A 12,165-nucleotide genomic window follows, 5' to 3' on the forward strand; every position below is an offset into this window, starting at 1 on the left:
GCGCTTTTATGTAAAATTGTGCTTGTCAAACACTCCCTGGACAGGCCATAACACGAATTCTATAACTTATGTGTTAAAAAATACTGTATATAAAATAGATAGTTTAGGGAAATTGCAGCATTTTGTAGAAAAAAAATAGATTACAGAATATGTTTAGCAGGTAAAGTATTTTTTGTTACACAAAAGCAAAAGATTAGTAATGTTCATTTAGCTATGAGAGAGATCCTTAAAGGGACAGTATACTGTAAAATAGTTTTTCCCTTATTTCAGATAGAGCATGTAATTTTAAGCAACGCCTATTATCATTTTTTCTTCATTCTCTTGCTATCTTTATTTGAAAAGCAAGAATGTAAGTTTAGAATCCGGCCCATTTTTTATTCATAACCTGGGTTGTGCTTGCTGATTGGTGGCTAAATGCATCCACCATTTAAAAAGTGCTGTCCAGGGTCTGAACCAAAAATTGGCTGGCTCCTTATCTTAAATGCCTTCTTTTTCAAATAAAGATAGCAAGAGAATGAAGAAAATTTGATAATAGGAGTAAATTAGAAAGTTGCTTAAAATTACAAGCTCTATCTGAATCATGAAATAAAAAAATTGGGTTTAGTATCCCTTTAATGTGTTTCCAATTACTTTTTTTAGAAGCTGCAGAGTATATAATGTATAGCAATTTCCTTTTTAAGGGATTATTTGTGTATTTGATTAGCTGGTTTTGTGTCTTGAGGCCACAGCCTAATAAAATGGGTTGAGCTTGTAGGTATAATCAGATCTCATTACATTATCACATTGTGTACATATACATGCTTCTTTATCTTATATCTGTCCGTAAACCAAAGACCAATGCTTGGAGAGAACAATGGAAAATCAACATGTTATTACCCTATCTCTTCTATACCTAAAATTTCTTCTTCTGGCTCTGTTTACACAGCCTATCTATAGCTTGGACCTAAGACCAGAAACATGCAGAATAGGTGGGGAAACCACAGGCTAAATCAACTATTTCAAAAGTTCATATATAAGGGTAAAGGAAATACTTGTAAACAATTTAATACACTCCAGCAGATAAAATGGATCATTGGGGACAAATTAAAGGGGATAATTTTTTTGAGTAAGCCATCCCATTAAAGGCATGAGATGCTAGGGGTAGGATTAGCTTCATCTTGATGGGCAAGCTTCTTGTATGGTCATTGTTTCTTCCAGGGCTGTGAGTTAATCAGAAAATCAAGCTGAATGGGCTTTAATCTGCAGGGTTAGCGCATGATTCTCAATACGTTTTATACTTTTGAAGACAGAACTATATCCACGAAATTGGGTCTGTCTAAAGTTAGCAGTGTGTCACACTCCATAATTATATGTGCCCCTCTTGGCGCTCTTCTGTACACTACACTCATGGCTTTGAGAGAATATTGTTCTCACATATGTAAAAATACGGACGGGAGCAGTGTTCATCATTCCATTCACCATTATGGAGTAAATGAGCACAGTCTTCACCTCCGCCCAGGCCGTGGCCGAAGTACTCATCTGGTTGTCCCTCTTTCCAGTACCTGCATTTGAAAGTGAGAGAATAATCCATAAACGTGTTTACATTATTCCAGTCCGTAAGATAACTTGAAATACAATTAACATACATAGCTGTATAGATGGACTTACAAATCTTTAGATTAAAAAATTGTTGATTTTAAATATAAATGATGGCTGTGGTTTGGTGATGACCTCACTGGTTGTGTAGAAATGGTTACAGGGTTGTGTATGGTCATTTGGTTAAACAGTGTATTACAAATTAAAAACCATTAGCATGGCTGAACATGTTAAATGATGTCTCTTGGCAGGCAGGTGTGGTATATTGGACTTACTTTAAGGCAGTCTCATAGTTGGTGCCATCTACCCATTTCCAGTGTCCATCCACATCAGTAAGACCGATCCAGACAAACTCACCAGGCTTTAAACCTTGTAAATAGTTCTGTAACACATAAGAGGGTGCCCAGTAACTGTTTTTATACTCTTACATATGTACAACTTTCATATGAATCATTCAGAAACATTGTTCATTTTCCCACACTTCCATACCTGTTCTTCTCTGGTATTGATAGTGACCAGATGAGAACTTTTGGACTCACAAAATTTCTTGGCACTTGGCCATGATTTTGTATCTTTGGAGAGGTAATAACAACTCAAAGAATATTGTTTCCAGTCTTCTGGACATTCTGGTGCTGCAGAGCCTAAGGAAGGAAAAGGGGATATACAGTATGTAGAAATAGTATAGTATTCTGCTGATATAGGACTGTATTTATATGTGAAGTATACAGGTTTAGAAAGTATAGTCCCTCCTATACTTCTATCCACCTGTGTTTGCTTTACTTTCCATTACTCAGTTAAGAGTGTTTTAACCCTGCACTGATCTCCCCAAAAACAAAAGGATCCTTCCTAACCAATCACAAACTAATACACATATGTAGGATTTGATCATGACTGTTATTTGCACATGTACAGTTCACCAAAGAGATTGGGTAGCCGTGCACTGTTCTCTTCCCTTAAGGTCGTTAAGCACTTATTCAGTTTAGTTAATTAATAATAATAATTGATTAAACAGTTATTTAAATAAACAGACATAAATTATTTTCAAATGTTCGTCTAATAGCTAAATATAAATATACATTAGTATATACACAATAATATTCACATTTAAGCCACCTAGTGTGCCAATTGCTATTGCCAAGAATGCTTTTCATATCCATGATAATCCACCCTAAAGGGATGTAATATGGTAATTTGTGTCTGCTTTAATGTTTTCCCACTGATCTGTTTCATATGCTGGAAGGTATTACATTGTTTACAAATAGTTAATTTATGGTTACTTTGTCATTTAAAATAGCTTCTTTAGCCTGTAGAATGCCACCACCTATACTAAAAATATAAATAATTTAATATGTAATTAAGAGGCAACAATTAGCAGTCAATTTCCCTGTAAGGGGTGGAAGATAAAGGTAATACAATTTTAATTTTCAATTGCTCTCTCTAAGTATTGGTCATTGTATTAATTCAGATAGATAATATAAGGAGGCATTATTGTATTGAGAGAAAGATAAGATTAGGAAGTCTGCTATTCCTGCAGGTTCAGCCCATTTATATGGACATGCTCTTGAGAACAATGGATTGAGGCTTCAATCAGCAAAAACTGCTATTTTGTATAAAATATAAACCTAAAGTAGCAGTTTCTCATACATTGTATAGTCCACTACTGTAATAAGTCATTGGGAAAACATTAAGGGGACAGTTTACCCAAAATGACAATACATTTTAAATTAAATATTTTACTGCTGAGCAATCATTAAATATTACTTTTGTTGTTTGTAAATAATTTTTTTATATCTCTGTTTGTGTTTTGTGTTGACTGTACCCATTGCAATCATTTCTATACATGCGGCAACTCGGTTGTTCTCCCCTCTGTGCAGGACGCATGCTCCATCGCAAGTGTGAACACGGACTTGCGCATCTGTGTTCAGCGGGGAGTACATTTTATTTTCCTCAGTGCTGGTGCACACAAGTAACTGTACATGCCAAACACAGTACACATTGGGCACGGTGCTCTAATAAACCACCTGCGTATAAAGCGCACAAGGACAGTGACTCAGGGCAGGAAGGTGCACCACCGGTACACGGAGCGATAATCACTGGTGCCCCCCAGCCTCTCCAGCTCCTTCAGACCCTTTATTACACTGTACAGCCCACTCACTCACTGCACAGTGCAAAAACAAGGGAGCTTTAGTGAATCATGTACATGGGATAACATAGGGTCTGATTAAACTGATGTACTGTGACTGGCAGCTTTATCTCACTAACTCAGTGATTTTTAACCTTTTTTTTGCCGTGGCACACTTTTTTACATTAAAAAATCCTGTGGCACAGCACCATCCCAAAATTTAAAAAAAATCACACATTGTAGCCTAATACAGCATATATATATATATATATATATATATATATATATATATATATACACATACACACAAACACACACATACTGTATGTATTGTGTTGTTATGCCATGCCTCCTATTGTCTTACATTTAGCATTGTTTTGTGCTAAATTTTAAATAACACTGTGTTCAGGCACAGGGGGTTATCTATATAGCCCATGTGTACTTTCTGTCTCTTTGTGTTGAAAAGAGATTTACAAAGCCTGTGATAAGAGGCAGCCTTCAAAGGCTTAGAAATCAGCATATGAGCCTACCTATGTTTAGTTTAAACTAAGAATACCAAGAGAAAAAAGCTAATTTGATTATAAAAGTAAATTGGAAAGTTGATTAAAATTAAAAGTCCTATCTGAAAAATGAAAGTTTAATTTATACTAGACTGTCCCTTTAAAGGGACAGTTTACCCAAAAATGTTCTTCCTTTTAAATTGTTCCCAATGATCCGTTTTACCTGCTGGAGTGTATTAAATTGGTAGCTCTTTACCCCTATTTTGGCATTTTAAACAACTGATTTAACCTGTGGTATCCCCACATATAGTAAAAGTTTCTATACTGGAGTCTAAGTTATTGAATAGCCTAAGTAAACACAGCCAGCAGAAAAAAATTACACTCCCGGTGCAGTGTAGTTAAAGGGACGTGAAACCCAAAACTTTTCTTTCATGATTCAGATGGAGAATACAATTTTAAACAACTTTCCGATTTACTTCTATTATTTAATTTGCTTCCTTCTGTTGTTATCCTTTGCTGTAAGGTTTATCTAGGCAAGCTCAGGGGCAGCAGAGAACCTAGGTTCTAGCTGTTGATTGGTGGCTGCATATATATATATATTGATTGTGATTGGCTCACCCATGTGTTCAGTTAGAAACCAGTAGTGCATTGCTGCTCCTTCAGCAAATGATACCAAGAGAATGAAACAGATTAGATAATAGAAGTAAATTAGAAAGTTGTTTAAAATTGTATTCTCTATCTGAATCATGAAAGAATTTTTTTGGGTTTCATGTCCCTTTAAGTAATAAAATGTTAAGGGGGGGGGGGGGGGAGCTAACTGCCAAGCTGGATAGACGCAGCTCATGAGAGCTCTGTTCCAGTTCTATTAGAAAGTTTTAAAAAAAGTTGATTTAACTACCAGATTCTTCCCCACAAGTGGTACTGATATATACCCCAGATCAAATAGACAGCTTATTTTGCCCTTTGGACGGGGAAACGCTGACAGGGGATAAAGAAAATCAAGAGCTCAGAGACAAGCACTTGTGACGGTCGCCGGAGGGTCGGGGCTCCGCTCCGACGACTGGAGTGCCAAACAGAGAATCCTACTTAGTGACCAGCATTCTGATTCCAGTACATCACCCGCTGTCCTAACGGAGCAGCACCGGAGACAGGCAGCTGAACCACGCGGACCGCCCTATAAAGCAGCGGAGATCGGAGTCTAGGAAGAGCAGGCGTGTTGATCCGGAGGGTCGGGGCTCCGCTCCGGATGAGGAACACGGCCTTTGCAAAGCGGAGAGAGCAGCCGCACTTACCGGATTGAGAGGAATCTCCAAACTGCAAACCTGGTGATCTGCCGATTGCCGTGATCTGAACCGGAGGCTCCCTGGGTAAGCAGGCCGAAGGCCTTCAGATATGCAGAGTCACATATACCCACACTTGAGCCTGTAAGGGCACGAAAAGGTGCCGTTTGTTGTAGCATACAGTCAATTCCACAGACCACGTGAGATATTTACCAGCTCTAAACATATTCGCCATTTAGAAGAGCACTCATAACTACCCTAGCCAGTAAGACCTTTACCTATATAGACTGCGGTGACCTTGCACACTATTTCAGCCCAGCTGGTCCCACTCCGACAGAGGCCTTATAGTGATATAGCTAGGCCCAGGCAGGAGCGAGTTGTGTAGATTCCAATTAGGCCTGCATTACAGGCCAAAATTACTGTAAAGGCCTTTAGAAATATCTCAGTCGCTCATCCACTGTCACTACAAAAGCCTGAGTGGACAGCCAATTAATGCCCAGGTGAAGAGTTCATAATACCACATTCACTGACATACAGAAGTTTGTATCTTTTGACTCTTTCTGTTGCATCGGATTCCTGCTGCCCCAAGCACGGGGATCCCTCTGCACCCACCTGATATAGGCTCCTGTCTATCAAGTTTCAGTATAGTAGTACCTCTCTCCTGCCATTTCCCTCTGAGTCTTTCTCAGAGGGTCATATCCCTCTTTCCCGTCCCCACATCGTCATTAGATGACAAATGCCCCTGGGAGAGAGGTCTACAACGGAATTCATCACTCACCACTTTACTAAGCAAGATGTGTTGTGCATTGGCCTAGGAATGTGCTGAGGGGCTAGTGGGAGGTGAGAATTTGATGGATACATATTTGAATTGATATCATTCTAACAAAGAGCTACACTACAGGGTCACGTTGTTGTCTCTGGCTAGGAAGGTACAGTCTTTACCATGTCTCAGTCTCAGAGGAAAAAGCTGAAGCAGACTTCTCAGCTCCGAAGAACAGTAGTCGACCATTTCAAAGCTACCCCTAGGGAAGAGAGGAGCTCCTCCCCAGAAGACACCCAATCCCTAGATGGTCAGGATAATGAATTCATTTCTCAATCACACCTATCACATACCCCGCCCCTTGACAATATGGCATCCACTATTGTGGACACTCTATCAAAGCGTATGAATTCACTGCAAGATACCCTCACTAAAGCCATAAAAGGGTCAGCTGCGGAATTAAGGAGAGATATGGCTATTATAGGGGAAAGAACGGATGCTTTGGAGCAAAAGCAGGAAGATCTTTCTGTGGACCATGAAAATCTACTGGCATACTCCCAAAATCTGGCCATACAAATTTCTGATCTGGAACTCAAGCTCTCTGACCTGGAGGACAGATCCAGAATTTGGAAAATTTCATCAAAGAATTTTGTTTCTTGTTCTTGGCAGATCTAGACACACCAAGCTTCCTCATAGATAGAGTTCATCGTACCCCAAGACCACAAAATATTTCTGCGGACAAACCCAGGGATGTTTTAGCCAGAATTCATTATTTTACCCACAAGGAAAAGATCCTTAGAGAACTGGCAAACAAACCTTCAATGCCGGAGAAATTTAAATCTATCCAGGTCTTCCCTGACCTCTCTCAATTTACTCTGCAGAAACGCAGATCTTTTGGCCCCTTCACACAGATCCTCAGGCAACACAATGTCAAGTACAGATGGGGCTACCCAACTAAACTGATTGTGAACAGAAATGGTTCCATACATACAGTAGCCTCCATTAATGAGGGAATGGATCTCCTCAAAAAATGGGACCTCCAGAGACTTCCATTTAAACCAACGGAGACAGACCCTTCCACATCTCAACTCCAGGCTACTGCACCAGAATGGGCCCCTCTCCCCCAGAGGCCCCCCTACGAAGTAGCTCGGGGGATACCCCAACACTTCCCAGAGACTGTACCCCGGATAAAACAGCTTGACCTGTGTACTCAGAATCTTTCATATGTTGAACTTGATTCTACATCGGCAGTGAGAGAAGAAGTGAAAGTAGTACCCCTATCCCTGGTTATAAGTCCTTTGAGAGAGTAATCATTCTGTTTATCTCTAGTATACTCCATGACTGGACTTGTTACCTGTATTAACCCTTTGCTTTTCCGGGTTACTGGAGTATCTGAACTTATCAGTGTTTACCCAATATTTGTATGAGTGCCTTACATGATAACGACCTGATGAGTCTGCTTATATGATAGGAGATCTTACTACTCTCTGTACCCGAAAGTAACCTAATTTACAAGTAAAAGTTGAAAGGATCTGGTCTTTATGTTAGATAATATTGCTCTGTTTATTGCTTGTATAATGGTGGTTTATTTTGTCACAGGTTATAAGATTTTCGTAGTAGGGTAGATTTGGTTATCTCCCTTACATCCCATGCTATAAACATGTTACTAGTATTAACCCGTTTCTTTCTCAGGTCGTTAGTCTAATGGACCCTGTCAATGTTACTCGATATTTGTGAAATCACACAATAAAATAGGCAGGGGTAATCTCCGATCCACACCACCAGACTATCAGAAACTGTAGTAAGGTTAACGAACACCAGAGGCATAGTTGTAAGACACCCCCCCTAGAATGAGTTGGGAGTCTCCAAGACCCCTGGGAATGTACTTATAGTTCTCTTGTCCATGATGGACTTTGCTACTCTTTGATCAACAGGTAGAAGGCTTACCCCTAAGCTACATAAAGTATACTGTAAAGAGTGATACTTGGGCCCTCACATTGATAACTATAGACTAAGCCCTCACCACCCTTAAATCCTTAATCACAGCCTTTAGTGGGAAATGAGATAAGTACACACCTGAGAAATAGCTGGTGATTCCATCCACGGACATACAAAACTGTAGAGTATAAAGATAGAGGAGGGGTACATAGTCCAGCTATAAGATTTATTTCCGACTTAAATGACAACCACTAGGTGAGCTTGCATAGGTTAGGAGGTCCTTACCTTATTTTGTAACCAAAGCTAACCCAATCTGCAAGTAAAAGTTGTAATGATAAGATCTTTGAGTACTGTTATGTTAATCTGTGTTGTTCACTGTTGATGTCACTGTTGATGTAATGTTATGTTTAAAGCTCTTTGTTTTAGTAATGAAAATTTGTATCCTATAGGTTAATTAATCTTTGGGCGCTGTCTCTTTTAGGCGGCTGATATACTGAATCTTGTATACCGGTGGATTAGGCTGCGGAGAAGGAGTGCCCGTAGTAGATTTATAGTATAAGAGTCGTTAGACTCTAGAATTGTGTTCTCACCAAATACCTCCCACGGCCCCATTGGGTGCATTGGTAATTTCTTGGTTAGACGGTGAATAGTGCCGCCAAGTTCTAATTTTTTTAGACTGACTCTGAGTTTATCTAAACTGATCCTTGCCCAAGCCCGAGACAACCCCCGTCTCTAGCCTCTATATCCCAACTCCCCCCCTATAGCAGAGGTGCACCTCTAGAGCTTCAGTTTCCCCTTTTTTTTTTTTTTTTTTTTTCCCCTTTGATTTGATTTATTACCTCTCCAAATTCTCCCTCAGGTGGATAAGCGGCTCCTTGTGATACAACTGGTATTACGGCTGTGGTTGGCCGAATCATGCGAACTTTCCTCATAGGACCATCGTGTCGAGGTTCCACACATCAGGTTAGTGGAGCAGATTGTGCCTTTCCCCTTCTCCTTACCTGTTTTTGGTTTTGTTTCTTACCGCCTAACCCCAGTGTATTTCTCTCCCTTACCCACCCTAACATGAAGGGCTCTTCAGCCACTTTGACCTTTGCGTTCTTAAATTGTAAGGGATTAAATTCTCCCTTTAAACGTAGCCTGCTGGACAACTTTATGTCTAATAATAAGGTTAAAATAGTATTTGCCCAAGAGACTCACTGGATAAGTAACCACCAGTCCAAATTCAAATGGCACCACTACTCCAACTGTGTTGAAGCCTCTCATTCAGACAAAACTAGGGGAGTAGCTATCCTCATCCATAGCCAGGTTGGCTATGAGAAAATCTACTTAGAGACAGACCCGGAGGGTAGGTACCTTATTTTAATCTGCAAACTTGACGGACAGGTCTATACGCTAGTTAATCTGTATGCCCCAAATCAGAATCAACCGAAATTTTTAAAGTCACTACTACAGAATGTATGTAAGGTCCGAACGGGTAGATTGCTGCTAGGAGGCGACTTTAATATGGTATGGGACCCACTCTTTGATAAAAGAGTCCGGGTGGGTAAGGATATAGACCCATATTCGGTATCCACAGCTAAGAAATTTAGAGAACTTATCTCCCACCATAATTTATTTGACATCTGGAGATCTTGTCCCCCCACCACTAAAGATTACACATACTTCTCCAAGCCCCATCACTCCTATTCAAGGCTTGATTATTTTTTTACAGACACATGGACACTCAATGTTACTATACATTCCAGGATTAAAACATGTGCCTGGTCCGACCATGATGCGATTTTGGTGACATTGGATTCTGGCGCGAGCTCCTCTGCGTGTCCCAGTTGGAAACTCCCAGACTCATTGTGGTCTGATCCGGAGTTCCTTCCCCTAATACGCAATTCTTTAAGTGAATTCCTAACTCATAACTTGAATTCGGTCTCCTCCCATCAAACACTTTGGGCTGCTCTTAAGGCCTATATCAGAGGGGTTTGTATACATAGACAGGCAGCTATCAGGAAACAAAGGGGAGCGCCCTTTGGCCTGGTAGTAGCTAAACTTAGAACTAAGGAAAGCCTCAATAAATTGAATCCCTCGCCGGAACTGGCGGTTGAGATAGATACCATCCGTAGCCAACTTAAGGCAATGGAACTAAATAGGATCCAGGAGGCAATCGGCAGGTTCAAAACACTCTTATATTATCAGGGCAACAAGGCCTCTACCATACTAGCAAACAAACTGAGGGGTAGAGCGGCCTCATCCCGCATTCTCTTCATAAAAAAGGAGAACACACGCGTGACCTCCCCTAAAGATATTGGAGAGACCTTTGCAGCCTTTTACTCAAGCCTATACAATATCCATCATACGGAAGGAGAGAATGCCCCCTCCCGGGCCCAAATTAGAGCCTTTTTAAAAGACCTACATTTACCTGTCATGTCTCAAAAAGAAATAGACAGGGTCCAGGCCCCATTTTCAAACGCGGAATTGAAATTAGCAATCACTCAACTCCAAAACAGAAAGGCCCCGGGTCCGGACGGTTTTCCAGCCAGGTTTTATAAAACCTTTCGGCTGGAGCTATCTCCTCTGCTTCTCCAGACCTTTGGTGAGGCTAGAGAGAAAGGTGTATTCAGAGGGGAACTACTAGAGGCAACTATCTTGACCATTCCCAAACCAAATAAGGATCCATCTCAGTGTGGGAGCTATCGCCCCATTTCCCTCATTAATATAGATGTAAAACTATATTCGAAATTGTGGGCAAATAGACTTTGTTCCATCACCCCTAATCTTCTGCCAGGTGGGATTCACGTTGGGCAGAGAGGGGCCAGACAATACCAGACGCATATTGAATATCTTCTCTGAGGCATACAGACGGCAGGTTCCCATGCTGGCCCTGTCATTAGACGCGGAAAAAGCGCTTGACAGGGTCAGATGGGAGTACTTATGGGAGGTTTTACTTTGCTTTGGGTTTCCCAAGGACATAGTATTAGCGATACAAGCTCTGTATAGCTCGCCAAGTGCCAAGGTCCGAGGCTTGGGCTTTTGTTCCTCGAGTTTCCCCATCACCAATGGTACGAGACAAGGCTGCCCTCTCTCGCCCATCGTGTTTGCCCTAGCGATTGAACCGCTGGCCCAGGCAATCAGAAACTCCCCATTAATCAGAGGTGTCCCAGTGAGCAGTAGAGTGGAGGAGGTTGGTGGAGGGGGGGAAAAGATAGCATTATTTGCTGATGATGTTACCCTCTTTCTGACCATCCCCTTGGGTTCCCTACCAGTCTTATTTGAACTTCTTTCTCAATTTGGTACCTTGAGCTTTTACAAGCTCAACGTGGCCAAGACTGAAGCTCTTGCAATCCATATTCCACACTTTGAACAGGAGATTCTCAGAGAAACCTACAATTTCCAATGGGCGGCGGATACGATCACCCACCTGGGAATTCAAATAGGCCCGGATCTTGAAGTAGTCAAGACTAAAAATTGTGATAAACTCCTCTCTGACATCCGAGAACTCCTTAATTCATGGTCATTCAGAGAGGTCTCATGGATGGGGCGAATTGCCTCCGTCAAAATGACTATTCTGCCCAAAATATTGTACTATTTCCGTTGTCTCCCATTGAATCTCCCCCGCACTCTCCTGGAAAAATTTGATGCACTGATAGCCAGGCATGTCTGGCAGGGCAAAAAACCTAGAATTGCCAGAAGGACGCTGCAGAGACCATATCACCTGGGAGGAGTCTCCCTCCCCAGCATCACTACCTATTATGAGGCAGCGAGACTGACCCATATCTCCCAATGGGAGACGAGCGATATAACACAGGGTTGGAAGAGGGTCGAACAGTTCTCCATTCCACAGGATATCACCCTCAAGGATCTATTATGGATCCCAGATTATAAAGCGGATAGTTCGATTATATCCAACCCAATAGTTAAACAAGCCATTGTTTGCTGGAAAACAGTTAGACATTATGTAAATGTCGCCCCTCACCCATCTCCAATACATTCGATACC

At 41.1% G+C, this 12,165-nt stretch overlaps 1 protein-coding gene across 1 annotated transcript in view; it reads right to left on the reverse strand.

Moving 5' to 3' along the window:
- Nucleotides 1-340: 340 nt before the first annotated feature.
- The window catches only part of LOC128664763 (C-type lectin domain family 10 member A-like), a gene marked incomplete at its 5' end in the record, with an annotated part of 46,737 nt that continues 34,912 nt past the window's right edge, over nucleotides 341-12,165 (reverse strand). Inside the window, 3 exons of the mRNA XM_053719571.1 lie at nucleotides 341-1,541; nucleotides 1,851-1,957; nucleotides 2,065-2,216. Of these exons, the coding sequence (XP_053575546.1) occupies nucleotides 1,385-1,541; nucleotides 1,851-1,957; nucleotides 2,065-2,216 (416 nt within the window). The remainder of the gene's footprint in view (nucleotides 1,542-1,850; nucleotides 1,958-2,064; nucleotides 2,217-12,165) is intronic.

The sequence above is a fragment of the Bombina bombina genome, chromosome 6, assembly GCF_027579735.1.
Source record: "Bombina bombina isolate aBomBom1 chromosome 6, aBomBom1.pri, whole genome shotgun sequence".
Taxonomy (NCBI): Eukaryota; Metazoa; Chordata; class Amphibia; order Anura; family Bombinatoridae; genus Bombina; species Bombina bombina.